This window comes from Stenella coeruleoalba, assembly GCF_951394435.1.
Source record: "Stenella coeruleoalba genome assembly, chromosome: 11".
NCBI lineage: Eukaryota > Metazoa > Chordata > Mammalia > Artiodactyla > Delphinidae > Stenella > Stenella coeruleoalba.
Window position 1 is genome coordinate 6,910,435 of NC_137157.1, and position 25,342 is coordinate 6,935,776.

A 25,342-nucleotide genomic window follows, 5' to 3' on the forward strand; every position below is an offset into this window, starting at 1 on the left:
TGGCCTGGGCCAGCCTAGACAACCTAGTAGGTACTGGTTCAGCCCACCTGGATCCACGCCAGGCCTGGGGCCCTGCGCAGCCCAGTACACCATCCCACTGACAGCCACACCCCTCCTGCTCTCATCTGACTCCTCACACAGAGGCCGCCTTCACTGTACCACTCACAGAAACCACTCTCAGCCCGATCTGTCCACTCTGGTCCAGACTCCAGTGCAGGGATCCCTTCCCCACCCACTTTCTCCTCAATGATTGCCTCCTCTGGGAAGCCCTCTCTAACCCCAAGGCCATGGGGGAAGGCCCCTTCCCCTGAGGTTCAGACTGGAGTGTGGTCACTGGTTTACTTTTCTTTCCTCCCACCAGACTGTGTAACTCCTTAAGCAACACAACCTGGTGCATTTCTGGATCCTTGGGCCTGGTATAGAGTAGGTGCTCAATAAATGCTTTTGCTTGTTGGCCAGGATGTGGGAGCAGGAAGGACCCTAAAGGTCATTTCAGAAAAGAGGAGACGGAGCCCTGGAGAGGGGAGGGACGGGGGTGTGGAGTGAGGCTGTGCCCTGGAGAGGAGAGGGCACTGGCTTTGAATTCTGACAGCCTGGGGACCCATCTGGCTGGGCCATTGACTTCACCTCTCCGTGCCTCAGGTTCCTTAGTTGTGAACTGGAGTATTAAAGTTGCTTCCCATGGTTGTACTGAGTTTGAACCAGGATAAGGTAAGAGGGGTGTTTTGCAAAGCCCCTGAGGATGCAACTCTTCCCAGCGGTGTTCTAGGGGTCAGGGTGGGCAGGAGGCGTGCTCCCAGGGCCTGTGTGCAGGGGAGCTCTTGTTTTTCTTGAATTGCTGGGCGCTCCCTGAAGACAGGCCAGTGTCTCTGTCCCCAGACCCAGCAGCATACGCTTCGACCAGAGCCAGTGGGCTCGGGACAGAGGTGTGATCCGTCTCCTCAGGGACCCTGCAGAAGCTAGACACTGTCCCCGCCAGCCTTTCCTGGGCCCCTCTTATTAGTGGCCACACTATGGGGAGAGGGTCCCCTCCTTGTGCTAGGCAAGGGTCAGGTGTTGCCGGCAGCGGAGGCCTGCGCCCTCCAGGCCGGGACAGGCCCACAGCAGAGCCCAACTTCCTTCACCTGAGTCCCTTCCACACCCACGGTTTTATATTTTGAGCAGATGAAAGACTTTCATTCCTTTTTTTGTGTGTTCTTTTTTTTTTTTTTGGCTGGGATTAGCTGGTCCCTAGCTGCCCGTTTCCTCAAAGCTCTGTTGTGTAGAGAGGACATCAGAGGACTCATGCTTTGTGGCTTCTCAGGGGACCTGAACCTCCTGCAGGTCCTGGGGCAGGGGGCTTGGGGGCAAAACTGGGAGAAAAGACAGGGTGAGCGGGGCGACCCTCACTGCAGGCATGAGCCACCTCCAGCCCTGCGGTGGCGCAGGTTAAAATGTAAGCCAGGCCTTGGGGCCACCGCTTACCACCGGGCAGCCCCCAGCCCCCGGGGAGGGTTTCTGACCTGGGCACTGCCTCCTGCCGGCCCCCTGTCCCCCTGCCCGGCCCCCTGATCCCCGAACAGCAGCCGGCCATGCAGGGGGCGCATGCGTGCGGCGAGAGTGAGCCGGCGGTGGAGAATTAATATTCCTGGAACATCGCCCCGGCCGCCTGCACACGCCGAGGAGAATATTATGGCGATTAGCGGTGGGAGTTCGGCCTGCACGCAGTATCTGGATGGAGAATTTGGTGTGATTAATCTGGCGCTAAGTAGCAGCCTCCGGGGTCCGCGGGGCTCTGGCATGTTTGGAATGGGAAAAAAGCTCGGGACTGCAGAGATTCTTTGGGGGACTCTCTGGGGGTCTGCCAGGGTGGCAGTTGTGCCCAGGGCAGGCTGCAGGCCCCTCATGGCCCCCGGGGGGGACAAATCACCCTTCATTTGTGGCCATCAGCAGACTGCCAGCAGATAAAAGTGTGCTTGGTTCAGAATCTCAGGCCACCCCAGACGTTTCTTTCCTTTTAGCCTCCTGCGTTGTGTCACAGACCCATGTTCGAGTTGTGGCTTCAGTGCACTTAACACCACCTTTCTGGGTCTCGGTTTCTTCATCTGCAAAATGGGATGCGTGATTCTTGTCCTGCCATCTCAGGGAAGAATAATCACTATTATTCCCGTTTTATGGAAGAGGAAACTGAGGCTGGGAGCCTTTGCACAGCCAGGACGTGGCTATTATGCAGATGTTGGGGATTATTATTAATAATTCTACTAATAACCTGATTTCAGTAGCCACCCAGTTCCTCTCGCTTTGTCTCTGCTTTGGGGCAATGGCGGATGATGTTCAGAACGTCTCAATGTGTTGGGGGAGGAGTGGCGGGGAGAGAGTACTTCCCTTACAGATTTGACTGTATAGCCCCATCTGTAGAATGGGTATTAAAATACCTCACCTCCCTGAAGTGGATTTCTGTTTTAAGATATGTCGTTCTGGGGCTGTTTAGTGGAGGTGAGATGAAGGTGGTGGTGGTGGTGTGGGTTGGGGGAACGCCTGCCGGCCCTTCGTCCTGTCCTTGGCACCAATCTTGCAGCCTTGTCAGATGGAAGCACCGAATGCCAGGGCTGGAAGGGAGCTCCTGCTCTTGCTTCTCAGTGTTTTCACTTCAAGGAAGAGGAAACTGGAGGCTCAGAGAAGGCACAAGGCCTGCCCAAGGCTGCACTGAAGTGGCCATGTTGAGGGCGGACCACAGTCTTTGGAACCAGCCAGGCCTGGTTTGTGTTGACTTTGGGAAAGTCTTCCTTCTTCTGTTTCCTCCTCTGGGGAGTGGGACAGTCATGCCAGCCTTTGGGTTAGAACAGTGTAGTGGGCCTGGAGCAGAGCAGGCAGTCTGCTATTAGCAGGAGAAGGTCTGGGTCTTCTGGGAGCCCCGAAGGCTATCCGAAAGGGTACCCAGTGCATGCGACTGGGCTGCGTCCTCCTTGCCCAGGGGGCTGGACTTGTGGAAAGCTCTTGTGGTGGCAAAACTCAACCATTAAACTTTTTCGCTCGACTGCTTCAAGCCCCGTGTACTATTTCCAAATCTGATTTGCAGGATCTTTTTTTTTTTTTTTTTCCCCTGGGCCAGTGAGGCCTCGGACATCCATGCAATTCACCATTCTACCCAGAAATTGATACTGGATCAATCGTCTTCACTCCCACTTTCCTAAGCAAGCGACATAATGGCTTTTAAAAGGGGGGTTGGTTTGTGGTTTCCCAGCAATAGAGCGGTCTGTGGTCTTGAGCAGCTAAATTTGAGACCAGGCTTTTCAGGAGGACGGTTTTTAGTGAGCTCTGAGTTGGCTGGGCACAGTACAAGGCAGCATGGGTCACAGAGAGGCGGGCAGGGCTCCGTGGGGTTGGCTGTGCATTCACTGCTGATTCTTGAGTGCCTGGAACAGTAGGAGCTCAAATAAGTACTGCTTGAATGAACGCATGCATGCCTGATTGGGTGGATGGGTGCACGCATGCACGATGGGACGGATGCATGCTATGAGAGCAGTCGGGTGTATTGGTTAAGTGCCCAGATTCTGGGGCTGGATACCCTGGGGTTGAATCCTGGCTCTGTTCTTTATTGGCGGTGTGATTTTGGGCAACTCAGTTGAGTTCCCTAGGCCTCAGTTTGCTCCTCTGTAAAATGGGGGGGGTAATGGTAGACCCTTACCAGAGGGTTGTCGTGGGGCTCAAATGAGTTCATCTTCCTAAGAAGCTAAGACACAGGTGCACACAATAAGCACTACGTAAGTACCATTAACTTGTCTTTGCCGTTACCATTAAAAGAATTCTGACCTAGGGGTTATGAGACTAAGCGTAGGCAGGTAGGTCCCTGCCACTGACCTACATGTGACCTTGGTCAAGTCCCTTCTTCTCTCTGGGCCTCAGTTTCCCCATCTGTAGAGTGATTGGGGCAGATGATTCCAGCATCCCACCCAGCTCAGTTATTCTGGTCTCTGTGTTGTTGGCCTGTATCCATGACAACATGCCCAGCACAGAGGCTTGGTGCTCATGGAGCCCTCCAGCTCAGCCACTGTGCTACCAAAACCCCATGTTCCCAAACAGAGGCGACAGTGCCCCCTCTACCTTCTGAGTTGCTGTGTTGAAATGTGCTTTGCCTTTGGGGGGTTGGGTGCCCCAACTCTTTTGTCCATGCACTTACTCCTTCCTCCCTTCCCCTGAACCTTCCTGACCCAGCTCACACACCTCCTCCTCCAGGAAGCCTTTCCTGGTGCCTCCCCCAGCTGCCATCCCTTCTAAGCCTCTTCTCTGCATCTGTTGCTCCCTACTTGGTGATCCTACCTCATCCATGTTGAGATATTTGTGAAAAGTTACTGAATAACTGTCCATGTGTGTCCATAGTTTGAGGGGACTGAAGGGAACCCGTATTTATTCTGTATCTACTAAGTGCCCGGTAGGCTCACTCATATTCCTTGTCTGCAGTTTGCCACTCAAAAACTCAGCGAAGTAAGGAGCGTTAGTTACATTCCTTCAAGAGTGGGAAGTTGAGGCTCACTGAGGTTGTGTCGGAGCCCAGTCTGTGTTCTTCCAAAGTCCACTTCCTTCCCACTTCCACCACGTCTCTCTCAGACTCCCCTCTGTTGTCTGTGGCACCTCTCAGGCCCAGATCACATAAGGTAATAATGATGGCATCTAACACGGATCTGGGCCCTGCTACGAGTCTGCACTGGTCTAAGCATTTTGCATCCCTTCTCTCATGTAACCTCACAACAACCTTATAAGGCAGGTTCTGTTCTTATACCCATTTTACAGGTGGAGCATAAGAGCCTCAGAGAAGTTAAGTAACTTGCCCACAGTCACACAGGAAGGAAGTGGTGAAGCCAAGATTTAAAACCAGGTGCCTGCCGAACTGAATTAAAGTTCTCCAATCCACTGTGTCAACCAACCTTGCCTGGTTTCCTCGGTGCCTATTTCTTGAATGCCCACTGTGTGCAGGCACTGTGCCAGGGGTCAGAAGACAAAGCAGGCCCATCTCCTTGGCTGGTTTAGCAGCCTGGCTGGGGAGGCAGGCAGGTGAACAGGCAGGCACAGTTCTGCTGGATCTGGTGAGGGTCTGCACTGTGCTAAGACCCTCTCAATAGCACTGCTGTTCTTGCCCACATTTCACAAAGGAGGAAACAGACTTAGAGGGGTCGGGTGGCTTGTCCAGGGTCACACGGTGAGTGAGTTGGGAAGCCGGGATTGGAACCCGAGCAGTCTGCCTTGAAGCCTCCATCCCTTTCCACCACTTCCTGCTGCCTCCCGGGACACTCAGTAGGAGCTATGATGGGGAATAAACATGGAAAGCCGCATCTCACTTGGACCTGGGGGTCAGGAGATGCTTCTCGGAGGAAGTGATGTTTCAGTCGAGACCCTCATGTAGCCAGGGAACAGGTGACAGTGGGGTGAGGTGTTCCGAGCAGCGGAAGAGCAGGTGCGAAGGCCTGGAGACCAGAGGGAGCGTGGTTTGTTTAGGGAACTGAATGGAGGTGTTTCTTCTGGGCTTCCTCGCTGGTGTTTGCGCCTGTGCGCACATCTTTTGTGCCTAGGGTCAGTTTACTACAAGGCTTTACTGAGTGCCTGGTGTGGATTTTGCACCATGTCAGGTCCTGGTGGGGGAAGGACCGGTGCAAAGCATGGCCGGAGTCCTGAGAACTGAGGTGGGAACGTTAGCTCCAGGCTTTGGGGAAAGCCTGGGAGAAAGGGAAGTACTTTCCAGACCCTGGGAGCAGCCCGGTCTCCTGGCCTCTAACCCTGACATCCTGGACGTGGGAAGGGTGAAATGAGATAGCTGGAGTCTGGCGCTTAGTAGACTCGCCCGATGCCAGGCCCAGGAGCTCAGATGAAGTTGTGAGCCGAATTAGGGGCAGCCTGTGTTCAGCAGCCCAGGTGCTCCGTGGTGCCAGGGAAGAGGGTGCTGCGGTGGGATTGCCACACCGGGGCCTGGCGGGGCCTGGGCTGGGCTGGGGTCTTGAGCTAAAGGGAACACAGTAGAGCGGGTTGTGTGGTGTCTCATCTGAGGGCAGAGGCTAGACTACGCATGGTTTACTTAAAGCAAGTGGGCATCGGGGCTGGTCTGTGCAGCTGTAGAGTAGGAGGCTCAGGCCGAGGGCACTGCAGGGCCAAGGATCTGGCCGTGGTCTGGAGTCCAGGCACTGGACACCTGGGTCTCTGTTTCGTCCCTCCATGTATTGGGCCTCAGTTTCCCCACCTTGACACGGGGCTTTGGCGCCTACCTCTTAGGCATTGCCACGGAGTAAGAGGGGGAGCATGAATGCCCGGTGCTGGGACTGCACGTAGTAGTAGGTGCTCAGCCCACCGAACTGGTGCTGCTAGCCACATGCTCAGGGCAGGCTGCCTGCTGCTGCCACCCCTGGAGATGGGATTTGGGGTGATGGGGACTGCTGCATTCTGCCTACCCCTACTGAAGCCCAACTTTGCTGGGGGGTGGCCTAGGCTGAGTAATCAAATCCAAGGCCTTGATCCTGCAGCCGGTGAAAGGCTTCAAAAAGCCCCGAAGCTGCCTGGCTGGCCCTTCAGGCTCTGGGCCCCCTTGCTGGCTGTGACTGGCCCTATCCCACCCTCTTTGCCACCTGCCTCAAATCCCAGCGCATTTTCCTTCTGCACCGCCTTGGGGAGGCCCTTCCTTCGTTGAGCCACACCAGGTGTTTGCAATCACCGCCCAAGATGCTGGATGCGAATTCCCGCACACAGTAGGCGCTCCGCGACCCGTCACACTGGCCTTGACCCACTGGGCTCCAGGAACAGCAGTGAGCTGTGATTCTTGCCTGTGGTGGGCGTTCGGCCCTTTTAAGCCATTCACTCGGGGGCCAATTATAGACACATAATCGCCCCTATCTATAGAGATAAAACATATTCTTCAGAGATGAGCCACCCGCCCCTCCCCTGCCCCCCCCCCACGCTGGCACGCGCTCTCTGCATTTGAGGGCGATGGAGGAATCTGTGCTCCCCTCCTTCCTCCATCCATCCCCTCCTCCCCGCTGCTCCTCCATCTCCGCCCTGCAGAGGTGAGATCTGGCAGGGGCCGTGATGTCAGAGGCTCGGCTGATGTCACCGCCCCGGCCCTGTGACTTCACTTGCCGGCTCGGGCAGGAGGAGCCGCGAGGAGGCTGAGAGACGAGAAACTGCCCCCTTTCCTTTTCCTTCTCCTTTTTCCCTTTCCCCTCCTCCCTAGCCTCACTCGGGAGTTGTTTTCCTCCGGCCGGTCGCCCTGGGCTGTTGGAGGGGTCTGGAGCAAGTGCCAGGAAGGATGCTGCTGCAAAGGTAACGCAGCATGCGCCGTGTCTCTCCCTCCGGTCACGAAAGTTTGCTCTGGCGTGCGAGGCGTGCCGGCTGGGCGCTCCGCCGTGCCACGCTGCCCGGCCCGAGGCTCCCGGGGAGGGGCGGGCGGGGGCGGGCGGGGGCCTCCCGGGCGGCCTTCACTGCCTTGTCCCCATCAAAGGCCGCAGCTGCTCGAGCGGCGGCTGCAGCTTTGAAACTGCCATAAAGAGCGATGGAGGGAGGGGAGCGCGGGGGATGTTCAGAGCGGTGCCCGGGAGGGTGGCCGGGAGAGGAGGGGGGAGAGACGGCTGCTCTGGGAGCGCGGCGGCCGGGGCGTGAAGGGCAGGGCCCCGGGTCAGAGTCCCAGGGGCTGAGTCACTCTCGCTGCCCCCCGTCCCCTGAGGTCCAGCCAGCTTCCGTGGCTGGGACCCTGGCAGTGAGGGTGCAGAGGCGGCCGGGGGTGGCCAGGGGCTGGCTTCTCCCCCCACCATTATTTCCAGGCTTATTCTTCCACCTCCAGCAGGCCATTTGTCAGCGGAGATTCGGGACAAAGGAGGGGGCAGTGGGTGGTCTGCTGCAAGTTGGGCGAGGGGCACGGAGCGCGGGCCAGAGAGAAACGCCAGCAATTAAGAGGCAGATCGAGGGCTTTGCTCATTCAGGCTGTCGAGGGAGCCGTCATTTTGTGTTAGCGTGCGTGTCTGAGGTGGGAGGAGGAAGAGAGGGGAGAGTGACAGGAGAAGGATTATGACATTGTGTTGTCTCTGTTTGTGGTAAATGCAAATTTGGCACCAGCAGCTTCCCGGGAAAAGCAGCAGCAAGTAACCCAGGCCAAGGCCTTGGCCCAAACCCGCTGAGGGAGCCCATGTGGGGCGGTTTGGGGTTTTGTTTTTTTTCCTCCCTTTTTTCTGTCTGGTGTGTGCTTTTTCCATTTATTTTTACAGTGAAGTGCTGGAGACAGACAGGCCAGCATGGCGGGGAGGAGCTGGTCCTCCCTCCTCTCTGGCACACCAGCCCCCTCCTCACTCTGCAGGAAGCCCAGGCTGCTCTCCTGACCCCCAGCCATTGCCCCATCTTGGCTGCCTCCCTGCAAGGTCTCTCCATCCCCAGCCAGGGTCACTGTCCTGTCATTCTCTTAGCCTGGGCGGCCTGAGGTCTCAGAAGGCTACTTCTGCCCACAGCTGCTTCCCAAGGGTAACCAGAGACAGAGAGCCAGGGACTGAGGCTCAGATGGGGTTCGAAGATACAAGGCCAGAGATGGGCCTGCCCCCAGCTGCAGGAGGGTGGCAACGGGTTCTGTGGCCGGGCTGGTATTGGCAAGGTGTCCCAGGACCTTGTCTCCTCTGACGGGCACATGAGGGCAGAGAGCTTGAGCCTGACCTGGGCTGGGAAGCAACCACAGCTCTAGGCTCTGGGCTGCAGCAGGGCTCAGGCAGGAGCAGCGGCATGTACAGAGGTGGTCAGTCTCTAGAGGAAGTCTGCAGAGAACACAGAGAGTGGGGCTTTAGTAGGGCCAGGCCATAGCTCAGGCCCCAGCAGGGATGGAGACATCCGAGCTGAGAAGCCGAGGCAGGAGCCCACCTCAGATGGAGGGTCAGGGGAAGGCCCTCTGGGTCCAGCCTGTCACACACTAGGCCTCAGGCTGTAGCCCTCATTCTAGCCCTCCTTCCGCAGGAGCTGGTTCCTTACCTGGACCTCACCGCCTCCTTTGCCTGGTCAAGTCCTTTTGGATTCAGTTAGCCTCCTCCAGGAAGCCTTCCCTGCCCTCAACCTGGATGGTCTGGGGGCCTGCGCCCTGCCCATCCCCATGTCCCCTCTCACAGTGCTGTGAGAGGTGTGGTCACTGTCAGGCTCTTGGGTACAGGATTTTTAAGGCATCCTTCTCGGTGTTCCCAGCACCCGCCCAGAGCTGAGTACAGAGGGAGTGTGTGCCTGGAAGCTAGGGGAGCAGATCCAGACCCATTGATACCCCAGGAAGATGGGCCACCAGGATGGAACAGTCACCCTGCCTCACACCCTGGAAGGGGTGATGGGCTCACTTCCTTTGGGCAAACCCACCGGAAGGGGAATTTTCCCCCACGAAGCCTGACATGTAGGGACAAGCCACAGCTATGCCTGTGACCGGGACATCTGCCCCAAGCAGGAGAGCCTCATGTGGCTAATGTCCCTTTGGAAACTGCTGGCGGGCTCGCTAATCTACCCCAGCATTTCCTTCAGGTCCTGGGCCCACAAGCCAACCTTCATAGAGGAGCCAGGGAGCTGTGTGTGAGGAGCACCTAGCCTTCGCCTGCGGGGCTCTGGTGCCCCATGGAGCCTCCTTCATCAGATGGAAAAGGAAGGAACAGTGGATAGACCCTCCTCAAGGCCAAGATGCTGGGTCCGTTCCAGGCCTGGGCTTGAGACCCTTCTCTCAGAGGTGTTGGGAGTACCAGTCGAGGTTCCAACTGGCCGGTCAGCTCATTTCACCCAGCCCAGGCTCACAGAGCCTGCCCACTTGGAGCCGTGTGCCCACCCTCTTGGCATACATAGATGGAAGAAGCACAGCAAGCCCCTTCCCTCTGTATGCCCCCAATTTGATGGACCCCAGGAGCTTTGGAGTCAGCCCTCAGTTGCAGTCTTCCCTGGCCACTTTCTAGCTATATGACCTTAGGCAAGTTACTTAATCTCTCAGGGATGCAGTTCTAAAAGGCAGTGACCTGGTAGTAGTAAACTCTATCTGCAGGCTTGTTGTAGGGACTAAGGAGACTGCAGGTGCAGCACCTGTATACAGCAGGTGCTCAATTAATGGCAGCTGTGGTTATGAGGGAGCTGGCTATGCCAGCACCGTAGAGGCACAACAAAAAAAGTTTTCCCTGGGGTACCCTTGTGAATTCTGACAGGTCAATCAAGAGGGGCTTCAGAGAGGAGGTGGCATTTGAACGTCTTGGAGGATGAGTAGGAGTTTGCCAGGCTAAGGCAGGGGAGGGTGTACCACCAGAAGGAAGGATAAGAGCAGAGAGCTGCAGGTGTAACAGGCCAGTCACCTTGAGTGGCTGAAGCCCAGGAAGGGGAAAGGGGAGAGGGAACACTTTCTCTCGGCAGTGGGAGCCAGTTCTGGAAGAAGGGAGGGCCTGACTTGATGAGAGTGGGCAGGTTGCACACAAAGCTGGCTTGTTCTAGCTCCTCTCAGGGTGGCCTTGTGCTGTTGGGATTCCTGAACAGCCGGGGAATTTAAGAACCAGCCTGGGTCTCCTTTTAATTTGGAGTCTCAGGACTTCTGGCATCCAGGGCCAGCCCAGGCCCCACTCTGAGACGGGGCCAACATTGCTGGGGAATCAGAGTAGATGCCTGGTCCCCAACTTGGGTGAGGGTTCCTGGAGCAGCTTCTCTTGCCTGGGACCCTGACGTGACTGGAAGCTCCTGCAAGAGATGAGGGCCGCTACTCCCCCCAGTTCATAGCGGGAGCCAGGCTGCCTGGGTTCAACCCTGGCTGTGCCATTTACCAGCTGTGTTGCCTCAGGCAACTCACCTGCCCTCTCTGAGCCTTGGTTTCCTGGGGTACTAATGGTACCTAAGTCACAGGGCTGTGGTGAAGATGAGGCGAGATAACTCTCACAAAGCAGTCGGCCCAGAGCCTGGCTCCCGGAGAGCACTCAACAACTGTTAGCTCAAAGAAGTCAGTGCAGGAGAGTGAAGGCTCTAGCATCTAGTGTCTGTGGGCCAGGATAATCATGCCTAGTAATAATAGCTAACACTGGGAACTCCCTGGCGGTCCAGTGGCTAGGAGTCTGTGCTTTCACTGCCGAGGGCCCCGGGTTCGATCCCTGGTTGAGGAATGAAGATCCCACAAGACGCCTGGCGCGGCCAAAAAAAAAAACTGACATTTATGAGCACTTACTGCGAGTCAGGCAGGCTCTGTTCTAATTGCACAACTATGTAGTAGCTTATGGAGTACAGTCTCCCCTCACTCTGCCTAACGTGTGAGGGTGGGGGGTGGGGGGTAGGGCACCCCAGAAGCCAAAAGCATGCAGGGAAAAGCCTCAGATATTTGGTGTTTTCTGCGCGAGGCTAAACGGACACCCTTGGTAATGTGGGCAAGACAGAGGGAATTGGATGACGGCTGGGCTGTGAGGCATGAGGACCACAAGGGCCCGCCCACCACTGCAAATGGGCCACCTGGGACTGGACACCCCTCACACGTGGCAGAGCCTCAGACGTACCGTGGGGCCCTGGACCAGTCACGGCCCCACCCTGGGCCTCAGTTTTCCTATCTGTTTGATGGGGGATTGGGCTCGCTTACCTCTCTCAGCTGCTGTAAGGGGTGGCAATTCTCTCGTCTCTTTGATTTTCTTGGATGGCTTCCGTGTAGGTTGTGACTTGGGAGGTCACATCTGTCCATTGATTTTTCCGGAAAGGATGCTTTCTTCCCTTTTATTCTGCAGTCAGCCCACAGTTGAACAACTTCGATGTCTGGCCTTCCCACTGTTCCTCCTGTCCCCACCAGCACACCTCACCTGGGCTGGGGAAGGGGGCCGAGAGGGTCCAGCAAGATAGTGGCTCCCAGGAGGGCACAGGACTCCCCCAACACCACTCGATGTGCACCATTTGGGGAGAGCCTTGGGTGTGGGCGGATACAGGACTCGGTAGCCAAATCCAGCCCACACCTGGCAGTGTGACGCTGAGTTGCGTGGAAGACCCAAACGTTTCACTTACCCTCCCTTCTCTCCTCCACTCATGCTTCAGAGTCAGACAGACCACTCATTCCTTGTTCCACTGTGCTGTGCTGGGTGATCGATGCTGGGTGACCGTGGGCACCGTATTTCCCTGAGCCTGCCTGCTCACAGGACGAGTGATTCCCCCTCAAGGGGTATCTGAGGCCAGAATAATTGGAACCAGCACTTAGGTGTGAGGTCATGGATTAAGCACTTGGGTGGATGCAGCCCTCCGTGGCGGGCGATGTTAATGTCCCCATTCTGCAGGTGAAAAGGCTGAGGCTCCAGAGCTTACAGAGCCTTCTCAAGGTAGCATCGCCCTCTGCCCTCCTTTTTTTTTTTTTTTTTTTTTTTTTGCGGTATGCAGGCCTCTCACCGTTGTGGCCTCTCCCGTTGCGGAGCACAGGCTCCGGATGCGCAGGCTCAGCGGCCATGGCTTACGGGCCCAGCCGCTCCGTGGCATGTGGGATCTTCCCGGACTGGGGCATGAACCCGCGTCCCCTGCATCAGCAGGCGGACTCTCAACCACTGCGCCACCAGGGAAGCCCCCTCCCTTTCTTTTGTACACCCCACCTACTACCAAAAAGGAGCTGGGGCGGGAGCCCATAGGTGGCAGGATAGGTAAAGGGAGCCCAGAGACCACGGGGTGAGGGCAGGGGAGGCTGGGGAGATGGGGTAGTTACCATGCCAGCTTGCCACTGCTCGCCCACACAGGATATATGGGGAATGGGAATAGCGGTCATCAAGTGTGCGCAGGAGGGGCACCCCACATGGTCGCGGTCCTTGAGAATGCACAGGTTTCTGCCCACCTTCACTCAGCCAGGGCATGGGGTTGCTTAAAGGCTTCAAATCCCAGCTCTGCCACTCACTGGCTCTGTGATCCCAGGCTAATTAGCTATTGCTCTGAGCCTCAGTTTCCACACATATAAATAGGGATCATTGGCGTACTCACCTCGTAGCCTTGTTGTGAGGATGACCTGAGTTAATGCGGGTAACTCACTTAGCATGCTTCCTGGCACATGTGAGAGCCGTAGGAGTGTTCTCTATTGTTATCCCTCAAATCAGCTCAGGTTCCCCTGGAGAACACTCAGAGTCTCCTGAGCACCTGCTTTGTGCCAGCACCAAGCCCAGGGAGCCAAGGATTCATCACTCAGGCCCCTCCCGTGCCGTGGGCTAAGCCACCAGCCTCAGGGCCTGGGGCTGAGTGTGCAGATTTGACATGCAGGGGGAACGGCCTGTGAGAATTGGTGTGTTGGCTCCCACTGCTGGCTGACAGACATCCTGATGAAATATGTCACTTTAAAACATTTTTAAAAGAAATTTCCGGAAAGCTCTCTTAACCCCATGGGAGCCATAAGTAGCCTGAACTGTTGTCAGGTTCTAGTCTTGGCTTTGAGATGACTTGCCAGAGACCCTCCCTTGTCTGGGCCTCAGTTTCCTCATCTGTAAAACAGGGCAGCAACTGTATCCACCCGAGAGGGTTGACCCTGTGTGAGGGTGCTTGTGAAATGTGCTTTGTAAACTCGAAAGCACCTTAACAGCTGTTGGGATTTTTTGGTTCTGTTTCTGGTCATTCAGGACACGGTCACGGGCAGATGCCTGTGCGGTGTCATGCTGGCCCTGGGCGCGGGCATCCATGGGATGCCGGCTCTACTATCAAGGGCTCCCTGAGTCGTGACCTCACTAAAACCCTTGAATTTTGTGATTTCCAGAGAACGTGGAAGGCCCCCCAGGCAGCCTGGCCTCTTCCGGGGGAAATGCTGGTAAGTGTCTTGTCTTATCTGTTAGTTCGTTCCACAAATGTTTCTGGAGCAGCTCCACGTGCTGAGGATGACGCGGGAGAACCGGAGGTCAGCCCTGCCCTCGAGAGCTCAGTCCAGGAGGAGGGGTTTGAAAACTTCACCCCCAAACAACCAGACAGCCAAGGTTCAGGGGTGGCTGGACGCAAAGCCTAGGCTTTTCAGGAGACAGCCACGGGCCAGGATCATTTATAAATGAATATTGACTATTTTCTCTGCTCAGAATCCTTCAGTGGTTCCCCCTTTTGCCTTTGGGATAAAGTCCCCAAGCCTTCCGTGGTCTGCACTGTCTCACTCCAACTGCATCTCCAGCTTACTCATTTCATTGAAATCGCACTGGCCTCCTTTCCATTCCTGGAAATCTACTCGCTCCCTCCTGCCTTAGGGCTGTTGCCTGTGCTGTGCCCACTGCCTGGAGCTCTCTTCCAACCTCATCACGTGGCAACTTCCTATCTGTCCTTCAGGTCTCAGCTCAAATGTCCTGGATCCCCAAGACCCAGGGTCCCATTATACACCCTCTGGGCACCTGCCCACTTGCTTACTAATGTGTTTCATGGCTGTTACCAAATGATTATTTATGTGATCATTTGTTTGCTCTAATGGTTCTATGGCACTGTAAGCTCCATGATAACAGGGACCCTTGGGCTCAATGCCTGGCATATGGTAGGGGCTCAATCAATGTTTGTGGAGTGAATTTATGATGAGTATTAAGGTAAGGCTTCGTGGAGGCGGTGGCATTTGAGTAAGACTTGAAAGAGGGTGTAATTTCACGCTGTAGGGAAGAGAGAAGGGCTTCCTGCTTTGGGTAGCAGACAGGCACATGATAGGGACACAGCCCATTTGGTTTGGCAAAGAAGCAGAAAGGGACGTGTGAGAGAAGCTTGGAGAGGTGGCTGGGGCCAGGCGAGGGCTTTGTGTTCCAGGTGGATGAGAATTAACTTGAATTCTGAAGCTCCTTGGGGCCCACCAACAACCTCTGAGCCAGGGGTCGTAGGGTCAAAGCTGGCTTCTGGAAACTGTAATGAGTTTGCTGCAGGGATGGGTGGGCCGGGAGAAGAGGCTGCAATCAACAAGACCAGTTGGGAGTTGGAGAATCCATTGACTCTGCTGCTTTCTGTTTCCCCGGAATCACACATGGGCCTTGGAGTTATCCTGTGAGCTCCCGGGGAGATGCAGGGCAGTGATGAGGAACCTCACAGGGCATGACTGCTTCCAGAAGACAATCACCTTGGTGGCAGGGGAGCCATTCTTGAATCCCTGGAGGGAGAGATGGAGTGGAGGGGACATTGATGTCCACACTTGTCACACCTGTGTCCTGGTGCTTTCCCTGCGGCCCAGGAATTGTGACACTGAGGCGCCAGCCTGTGGCAGACGATGAGCAGCAGCATTTCCCTCAAAGCCCAGCAAACAAGACCCACCTCCGCGCATCCCACGGGGGTGCAGCTGTTGTGGTCAGAAGAGCCAGAATTCTCAAGAAGGACCTGGGGACGAGTCTCAGATCTACCACTTAGCAGCTGTGTGCCTCTGGGCATCTTGTTAGCAATTCTGGGCTTCAGTTTCTTTAGCTGTGAAGTGGGGGCTACTTGGGTGTTGTGAAGGTTAAGTGTGAGGACACACACGGAGCCCCAAGCTCAGGGAACACTGGAGGCGCAGGAAGTAGTGGCTGTATTATGGCCACATTTTTCTCCACGGTTTGAATTCTTCACAGGAAGCTGGGGTTTCAGGCTTAAAATGAAGAGCATGTCAACAAAGCAGGACGGAACAAAGTCTTTTCCCAGCATGCCTCAGCATGCAGCACTGCCTTCCCGTGGAGCCCAACAGTGATGGGGCTAAAAGTCTTGAGCTTTCAAGCAGAAATAATCCCAATGGAAAGGAGCCTCCCTATTGTTCTCTTGTGATAAAGCGATGCAGGGGCTCTGCAGCCTGACCTGCCTGGTTGCAGATTCCAACTCTGCCTAGCTGTTCGGTGACTCAGTTTCCTCATCTGCAGAATGAGGTAATAATAGGACCCACCTCGGAGAGCTGTTATAAGGACTAAGCAAGTTAGAGCAGGTGAAGTGCTTAGACATGGCTTTGTCACTGCTATTGTTAGATCGTTCCATCTTCACTTGAACACTCTGCAGTGCTGTAAGTGACTCAGTGGGGGCTCGGGGGCCAGAAGCCTGAGTTCAAACCAGCTCTGCTGCTTGCTCGCTGTGTGACCTCCGGCAAGTCTCTTAACCTCTCTGTGTGTCCATTTCCTGCTCTGCACAATGAAGATGACAATCCCTGCCTCCCACTGTTGTTGGGAGCAGTGGATGGGGTCAGCCAGGTAAGGGACCCGACTTCCTGGAGGCAGGCAGACCACTCGGCCCCTCCTCCCACGCATTCCAATTTCCAGATGAAGAAATTGAGACTCAGAGCCATTGGATGATTTGCTAAAGGACACAGATCAGTGAGGCCAGGCTACACTCCCAGCTCCGTGACCTGTGCTGGGCCACCATGCCAGGGACTTCCCAGGGAGACTTGAGGCACTAGTGGCAGGAGTGTTGAGTGGGCCGAAGGGTGAGCTTCTGTGAGGCCAGGCAGCAGGGGCCTCCCGTTGCTCAGCTGCAACTCCTCCAGTGTCCCGAGTGTGCTGATGCGTCCTGCTGCTGTCGGTTAGGCCTGGGTCTTCCAGGCATGGGGTCTGCAGGTCCAACGCCTGCAAACTGCCCAGTCTCCAGGGCTTCACCATGTTACCTGTGGGGAGAGACTGGTGCCGACCCTGCTGTCCCCTCAAGTCTGTTTCCCTATCCACCTGCAAACTTTGGGACCCACCAACTGTCTGTGTCCATCCATCTTTCCAGTGTTTACCCAGTGCTGGGAAACTTGGTGGTTAAGAGTGCAACCTCTAAAGACCTGGGTTCAAATCCCAGCTTGGCCTCTTCTATGCTGTGTGACTTGGGACAAGTTGTTCAACTCTCTGCCCCTTAGTCGTCCCGTTTGTAAAGTGGGGATGAGAACAGTACCAACCTCATGATGTCGCTACAGACACACAGTGCCTGTTCCCAGTCAGCTTGGATTCCTCTGGGCTGTTTCGTCATTATTCATGTTATCATGTTGACGGTTATGGTGCCTTACCCTGCAGAGGATGCCAGAGACCCGAGGGAAGCAGGGGTGTCTGCCCTGTGAATACTCACGGTCCTGTGGGAGAGGCAGACACAGGCACAGGCAGCCCAGTGTGACCAGTGAGAGCTGAGGAGGAGGGAGCCACGACTTGGGGCCTGGAGGAATGAGGTGGAAGGCAGGGTTGAGGGGCAGATCTCCTGAGCAGAGGTCACTGTGAGACCCTGTGGAACCAGTTCATGCCAAATGGGTCACAGATACAAGGCCCTGTAGGACCCCACCCCTGCCCACCTCTGCAGCCTCATCTCTCGTTCCCCTAGCCCTGCGCTGCACACAGCCCTCCTGGGACCTGCAGTGGCTGTCCCCACGTGGCTAAGGCTTGGTATTCCCGGACTCTCTATTTGGAGGCTTCCCCACCCCCTTAGCCTTAGAGCCTGCCCTGCCCTTGCCCCAGAAAGACTTATTCTGAGGCCCTGTGTTCCCTCCATCAGGGTTTACAGCCCAGCACACAGCAGGTGCTCTGTGTGGAATGAAGGCCACCCTTAGGTTTGTGCTTTGCGTGGGAAAAGTGCCTGGCTTGGGACAGGCTCTGCCGGACGCTTTGGGGGGTTCCCCACTCTGTTAAGCAGAGGCTTTTTCTGGTAAGTTGTCTCCTGGAGGATTGTGAGCACGAGTTGAGGAGGCCTCCCTCCTGGCGTGCTAGAGTTAGCAGGAGGCCCCTCCTACGAGGAAGGAGAGCTGGGGCCACTGAAGGATAAAGGTGAGGGCGGTACTTGTGCTCAAGAGAGCCAGCGAGTGAGAGGAAGGACATCCGCCTGCCGCTGAAGGCACCGACAGCCCAGCTCACTTCGCACAAGTCACTGATCTGCCGAGCAGGGCCAGTCTCCTCAATCAATCCATGCTGACAGATGGTAGCGGAATCAGTGACCTAGAGGCAGAAGGCTCCATTTGTAATCCCGGAGTGGCCCAGGCGCCTGGAGGAGGGCAGAGGAGTTTGTAATAAAGGGAGTGACACAGGGTTTCCAAAAGCCATCTCGGAGCTGGAGGAGGAGGGAAAGGATTAATTTTGCTTCTGGAATTGAAAACACTGATTCAATTCAATATGTATTTTTTGAGTGGACTGGACTAGAAGAGAGAGAGAGAAGAAAAACAAAAACAAAAAAACCCCCAACTAATCTACTGTCCTTTCCTTAAACTGTGGTAGGAAAAACAGGATTCTCTTGGGATTGACATATATACACATATATACATTGACATATATACATTTATGTATAAAATGGATAACTAATAAGAACCTGCTGTATTAAAAAATAAAATTGTAAAATTCAAAAAAAAAAAAGAAAAACAGGATTCTCACAGATGAGACAGTGAGAGAACAATAGAAGACACTAATGTGATCAAAGAGGAGGGAGCTCCCAGCTATTGTGCTCTGGCCATTATGGGATCTTGAGCAGTGACTTAACCTCTCTGAACCTCAGTCTGTTTGTATGTCCACATCATAGAACTGTAGCTATTGCTAATGTGTGCCTGGTACTGTACTGACTTTTTTATACATTTCTCTTTAGATTCCCAAAATACCTTATGAGTGAGGTCATATTATCCCCATTTTACAGCTGAGGAAACCAAGTTTCAGAGAGGTGAAGTGACTAGTCCAGGGCCACACAGCCCAAGCGTAACTCAAATCTATTTGTTGGTCATAATGCCCACACATGTTCTTTTTCCAAATGGTACTGAAAGGGAAAGTGGCTGTTAGGGCTGAAGAGGTCCAGGCTGGCCTGGCCCTAGGACTGGGGAGGTTTCCAGGTGGAGGTTAACTAGCCATTGTTCCGGCAGGGTCCAAAGGGGTGGGGAGGGGGCGGTAGGGTCAGTCTCAGGACAGGAGGCAGGAACAAACAAGAGCCTGGACTTCAGTTATCTGTCTGCATTCCTTCCCTTCTGCATGAGGCTTTGCATGGCTTGTCACCATCCATTTGAGGTTCTGGTCCCCTAGTCTGAGACCCGAATAAGCTGAGGAAGAAGGGAAAGGAAGGGAAGAACGATGGGGCAGGAGACTCTAAGGAAATGGGCTTCCCTTTTCTTCCTGAAGTCTCTCAAGAAATTGAGGGTGCTCCCAACACCAAGTGGAAGCTCTCATGCATCTTTCTGTGTTTGTCTAGAAAACATGGGTCTGTGCTGAGAGTTCCCTCTTTCCCTCTGTAGCTCTGACTCAAGCAGAAGCCAGCACTGGCCTTTTGGGTCTTGGTGCCAAAGAATTTGAAAATGAAACTCATAGAACAATGGGAACAGCCAGAGGGCAGGGCTTGGCGGCCTGTTCAGCTCTGCCCCGGAAGAGACCAGAAGAGACCGGCACCCTGCCTGGCATGCAGGAGGTGCTGGGGAATCAAGTCTCCAGGAATAGCCCTGACCCACATTGGAGCCGGCCCCCACTTTGTGTGATTGGACAGAAGCCAGGAGAAACCACTGCCTTCCCCCGCCACATCCTCCTGGGGTGCCAGAACCAACTCAGGCCTTACCTTAGATCCCTTTGCTGGGGGCAGGTGCCACCACAGCCAGGACCCTCTTTGCATGGCCCAAGGCAAGGCAAAGCGTTAATGTCTCTGTCTAGGTGGGGTGAGAGGTGAAAGGGTAGAGACAGGCCCTGGGGAGCTATGGACCTCAGATATACTGAAACTGGGCCCCCAGGCCACACCTGGTTCCTATCAGCTTCCACCTGCTACCCTCTTCTTCCAATTCCAATTTACTTTCAAGTTGGGTTGCTTCAGGAAAGGAAACCACATACTCCCTTAACATCTAGGGCAGATGGGGTCTAATTTAGAATCAGCAATTTTAGTCAACGTCAGGGACATCCAGTCCACACTCTTCTCCTTCCCATTGTACCAACGGTAAACTGAGGCCCGGAGTGGGGAGAGAATTTGGCCAGGGCTCTGGGTGAGCCAGAGGGAGGATCACAGACACTCCAAGTACAACCTAGCCTCACTGGTCTTCTCACTTTTGATAGCAGTGGGTCAGGCCGCACAAACATCTCTGGTTGTTTTACAACCGAGATTTTCTTTAAAAAAAAAAAAAGAAAAAAAATGTCAACCATTCCTTTGCTCCATAAAACATACATGAGATTTGCAAAAGAAGGCTGGGAACGGCCCGAGGCCTTGGCACCGCAAATCCTCCACCTTATCTCCAAATTAATTCTGGACCCTGGGTCCAGTCAGCCAGGCATGGCAGCTTTTTAATGCCGCCTCAGGCGAAGGCGGCTGGCGTTTGGTGAGCGTCTATTTTACACGTGAGGTTGGTGGGCCTCCCAACTCCTCGCTTGTATTGCGGAGGAAACTGAGTCCCAAGAGGGCCCAAGTCATTCATCCAAGGACACGGGGCGCCAAGGGGCGGAGGCGTTGAGGGCACTAGGCCTGAGGGCCGGGTGGGCGTTAGGCGGGCAGGAGCCGGCACCACTAAGCGGGTTACGGGGAGGAGAGTGGGCCCTCGCCCGCGGGCTCCCCAAGGCTGACAGAGATGCGATTCTGGCTTTGGCGGCTCCAGGGAACTCTAGAAATCCCAAGGAGAGATTCCGGGCCACCAACTCCCCAGAAAGTTGGCTCGCGGCCACTCCCAGGACGGCCGGGAGCTGCGGGCCAAGATGGCACTGATCGAGCGGCGAGACGCGCGCGACATCCCCCCCCGGCCGCCGAGGGGACACCCGCGCGACCCCGGCCGCGGGGCGGATGTCTCCTGCGGCCCGGCGTGCACAGGCCTCGGCGCCGCCGCACGCGGGTGGGCACGCGCGCGCCCGCCGGCCCCGCCCCCTGCCGCCCCGCCCCCGCCGCGCGCCCTCCCGCCCGCCCGCGCGCCGCGGCCCGGAGCTTCTCGATTGGCCGCGAACCGTCACCTGACGCTCTGTTATTTCCTGTGTGTTGGGAGAATGGAGAGAAAAAACCCCGAGCCGAGCCGCTTTCGGCCCCTGCGAGGCGGCCGCGGCCTCCGCCAGGAGAGCCCGCCCTGAGGCGCGCCTGACCAGGGAGCGAGCGCGCGGGCCGGAGCGAGCCTCCAGGGGCCGCGGCCCCGGCCCGCCCCGCCGCCGGCCCCGGCGCCCGAGCTGGAGGCGGCGGAGGCTCCCCCACCCCCACCCCGCGCAGCGCCGTCCGCCGCCGCTCCCTCCCCTCCCGCCCCCGGCCGAGGCCGAGGGACCGGGCGGGGGGCTCCCACAGGTAACCGCTGCCCGGGCCTGAGGGGGAGGGGCAGAGGTCAGGGTTGAGGAGCTAGGGCCAGGCCGGGTGTCTGGCCTCTGGGGCTGGGGGCAGAGGTCTTTGCCCGGCCCGACCTGGGAGTGCTGAGCCCCAGGACTCCGAGGCCGGGACTCGGGTTGCTGAGGCGACTGTCCCTGCCCGGCCCGACCCGGGAGTGCAGAGAGGAGCGGCCTGCCCTGGCCTCGGGGCGTTGAGGGGAAAGGGTCCGGCCTGGCATCAGGGCGCTGAGGGGTCTCGGGCCGGCCTGGGAGTCTGGCCGGGCTTGGGCACCGGTCCTGGCCTGAGGGTGCCGGGGGAAGGTACCTGCTCGTCGCGGCCTCGGGTGCAAAGGCGGCGGATGTGAGCGGGCGGTGCCCGGGGATCGGCGGGGTCAGCGCTGCCCGCCCCGGGGTCCCTGGCGGCCCCGGGTATCCCGCGGCTCTCGCCGCTTCGCAGGGGGCGAGGCGGGCGGGCTGAGGGCCGGGCTTGGGGAGGGGCCGGGCGGGCTAGCGGGCGGGAGCGGAGCTGGGGCGCCGGAGCGCGCCCCTGCCACGGGAGGGCCGGGGGCCCGTTTATTGCCATGTGAACACCTGAAGCCATGTGGACGCGGCTGCTTCTCGCCTGTTGGGGGCGGAGGGCAGGTACCGGCTGGCAGGGCGCAAGGTCCCGGCCCTGGGGGCGGGGAGTGGAGCGCGGGACACACTTCCTGCGTGGGGTTTTCTCCCCCTCCCCCGCCGCGGTGAGCAGGGCGGGGTGTTTGATCCGGTGGTCCCCGTGTGCGAGCAAACGCTCTTTTGGGGGCCCGGTGGTGCTCTAGGCTTCTGGTCTTTTTTGGGGTGGGGGAAAGTGGTGGTGGAAGGAGAGTGGCCAATGCGGCCCAGCCCGCTCTGTCAGCGGCGGGAGGTGGAACATCTCTCGTGCGCCTGGATGGGAGTGGAATTTACTGAGTTGCGGGGGGCGGGCGGTGCAGAGGAGGGGCCAACTTCCTGGGCCCGTGGGTGGGGATTATTGCCTGTTTTTGTGGTTGTGGATACTAGCACTGTCTGCAACCCTTTAGTTTGCCCTTAGGGGACAGATAGAAATTGGGATTTTTTCCCCCCTTTCCTCTTTGCTTTTTTTCCCCCTCGAAGATTAGATGACTCTGATAAATGCTGTAAAATGGATGGAATTTTCGAGCTATTATCTAACAGACAGATCTTTGAATGATAATTGGACCCTTATGTTAACTGCCTCAGTGAGGAGTTTTATAAAACGTCTTAAATGGGGTGGCAGCTTGGTGAAGTGGGAAACTGCACTGAAGTTCGACTTGGAGGTCCAGGAATCTACTTCCAGCTTTACCACCAAATAAACTGTAACCTTGGCCAAGTTACCTACCTCCCCAAGGCTCCAGTTTTTTCATCCATTCAGTGAAGACTCTCCTTCAGGTCAAACATTACAGGGGTTTTAGGTAGTCCCCCCCCCCCCGCCCACCCCCATCTGTGCTTTTGTTTTAGTCATAGGCGACTTCCTGAGAAATGCAGGCTGTCCCTTACCTGGCTTTTAAAAGCCTGTCTCACTTTTTAGTTTTCAGCGTGTTCCTTCTCCAACAGAATGTAAGACTTGGTCGGTGTGCAGTTTTTCCTCAAATCCCAGATGTTGGTTTGTGCTTCTCAGAAATATTCTGGCCTATGCTGAATGTGCCTTGTATTTTTTCTCTTTGCAAGAAGAGTTATCAGGAAAAAGGTTTTTCAGAGAACATCGGACTCCTTGGAGTTGTGGCTAATGTGTGTTTGGGTCTGTGTGTGTTGGTTGGCTCCTAGGAGTTCCAAGATCTTTCTCTGCAGGGTGCTGTGGAGGGATATTATTTAAAGTTCTTTCAAGGGATGTTTGGTGTTTGGCTAACTTCTGAAGTTTCCAGCTTTAGTATTCTCAGAGTAGGGACAAAGTGGAATTCCATAATATTGTCTGTGAAGTGGTGTGCTAGTGGAGTTAACTGTCACCTCAGGGTGCGCTAATTATTTGCATCCCCATCCCCAGTTTATTCCTTAATGGGAGCTGGACGTTTCCTCTCAGATGCTGAAGAGCCCCAGTCAGTTTCACTGATTTTATGGTGTGTGAGGGCCTTAGGCCCTGCGTTTGACTGGTTAGTCCTTCTGGACCGACCTCAGATGTTGGTCTTGCTTGTCTTAAATTTCTAGTACTGGGATGCTTGAAGGACATGTGCCTAATGTGGTGTAATATGTCTTTCTTGGACCTCTTTTTTATTCATTCAGTGCAAACAGTTTCAAAAAGGGTCACAGCATTGGGAGGTATGCTTGTAATGCTGACTTTGGAGACACCTTGGTAGACTTTTTCTTGTATGTTAACATCAGGCCTGTCACATAGGTAGACACTTTTATATGACTATAAAGATTGAGTATTTGGAATTTCCAAAACTAAACAATTTATTCTATGTTGGTATTTGAATTATGACCTTGTGTTTTATGTGGCCTTTTTAAAACCTTATAGTTACTTAAATTGTGAACAGTTACCACACGTTAATTTACATTTTTGTTGTAACTTATGTGAGGAAAAAGTTTATAAAACTCTTACAGAGGTAAAAGTTTGTTTGTTTACGTATGTGAGATAAGGTTGCCAAGGTGGTAAGATGTCAGGAGATGTGGGTTTTAGGTTCTGCAACCTTTTTTTTTTTTTTTTAACCTTCATAAAATGTAATGAATGTAGACCAAGAAATTAGATTTGGACTTCTGGTGAGTTCAACCTTCTCTTCAGAAAGAGAGGAAAGCTTACTAACATTCGTTTTAAAAAACAAAACCAAAACACCTCAGAATGCTAGGTTCTGTCTGAGGTATTTTAACTTATCTTGCAAAATCCACCCAGCAGACCTGAGAGATATATCACCTCTCCTTTTCCTGAGAGGTCATAGAGCTAATGAGAGTCAGGGTTTGATTGTGACCGTCCTCCCCTTGGCTCCAGAGTCTTTACTAGGTCTGTTATAGCTCACTGCCAGCTCAAGACACAAATCAGCCAGTGGTAGGTTGGCTTTGGAATACAAATTTCCTGCTGTGTCCCCCTTCTTTTTTTTTTAAGTTATAATGAATCTGAAATCTGGACTCGGGCAAAATACTGGAAAGGATGGTTTTTGTGACTGTGCGATATAGTTTAGTGACCCCTGGCAGTTTTCTAAAATTTCACTTTCCCTGTACCTGGCCAATTTTGCCAGTGCACCTGAGATTTAATCTAAAAACTTCTCTTTCATACCCAATTCTGTCGTTCTATCTTGAGCTGAAAACTTCTATCAGATCAAAGAGTGATACGATATGTAAGGGGCTATCTCTTTTCCTGTCTGTGTTACTACTGGTTTACAATGCACAGGAATCATTATCTGGTGCCTGCTCTCAGTTTGACCAGATGGGACTCAAAAGATATATTTACAAAAGACAACCCTTTCCCCAGTATGCCTTAAGCTCTCTTCCTCATGGGGGCTTATGTTCAAGGCACCTTAGTGTTCGTTAGATCTGTCTGGGGCTTCTGACTCGGCTGCCTTCATTTTCTTTTTGTGGAGGTAAGAGTAACAAAATAAAGCAAAACAATAAAACCCTATTTATATTGGAGCAATACTGTATATAAAAATCATACATTTGAAATATAGTGAAGTCAAGGCTTTTATAGAGCATGATTTGGTCACATTGCACTTAGACTGAATAGTTTTTTTATATTATTAGGTAGCTTTGAAAGTTCTCTTAATACCTATGGTACATGCAGTATGGATGGAAAGATTCTCTTGGCAACAAACACAATCAGTACTTTCTGCATTAGAGCTGTGTTTGCTTTGTACGTAATGTGCATGACCCAGCAGGAAGAAGAACTATAAAGTGACTTATTGGTGTATCTGTGGCTTGTTATCTGATGCTTCATTGTGGGGAAGAAAGAGAAAACATTAGCTACAGGGGAAAATATCCTTGTTGCAGTCTGCATATATAAGCTGTTCTGTGGGAAAGGGTGGAAGTTCACTGGAACACTTGAACATCATCCTGATTGGAAGGTGGTTACCATGTTTGAACATCACATCCGTAAACATGGATCAAGGTCCTCTGTGTTCTAATTTTCATTAACAAGCTTTTGTAGGCACTGTTCTAAACATGGTAGATGCAGTGGTGAGCAAGGTAGAGAAGGAGCCTGCTCTGGAGAGGGATTGTAGACAGTCAGTAAGAGTGTCTGGCGGTGATAATAGCTATGAAGAGAATAAGAAGACAATATGATAGTGACTCGAGGGATACTGCTTCAGAGTGGTCAT

The 25,342-nt window shown here is 54.6% G+C and overlaps 1 protein-coding gene across 6 annotated transcripts in view; it reads left to right on the plus strand.

Moving 5' to 3' along the window:
* Positions 1-25,342, plus strand: part of TCF20 (transcription factor 20) — a 166,638-nt gene that overhangs the window by 50,258 nt on the left and 91,038 nt on the right. For 3 of the 6 annotated variants that reach the window (XM_079936118.1, XM_079936120.1, XM_079936119.1), the window contains exon 1: positions 13,160-13,729. The exons of 1 other annotated variant lie outside the window; for it this stretch is intronic. In XM_079936118.1, the coding sequence (XP_079792244.1) occupies positions 13,562-13,729 (168 nt within the window). In that variant the 5' untranslated portion in view covers positions 13,160-13,561. Of the gene's footprint in view, positions 1-7,266; positions 7,282-13,159; positions 13,730-20,761; positions 21,049-25,342 lie in introns of those variants that run through there. 2 more of the 6 variants (XM_079936121.1, XM_079936123.1) reach the window with 2 other exon arrangements.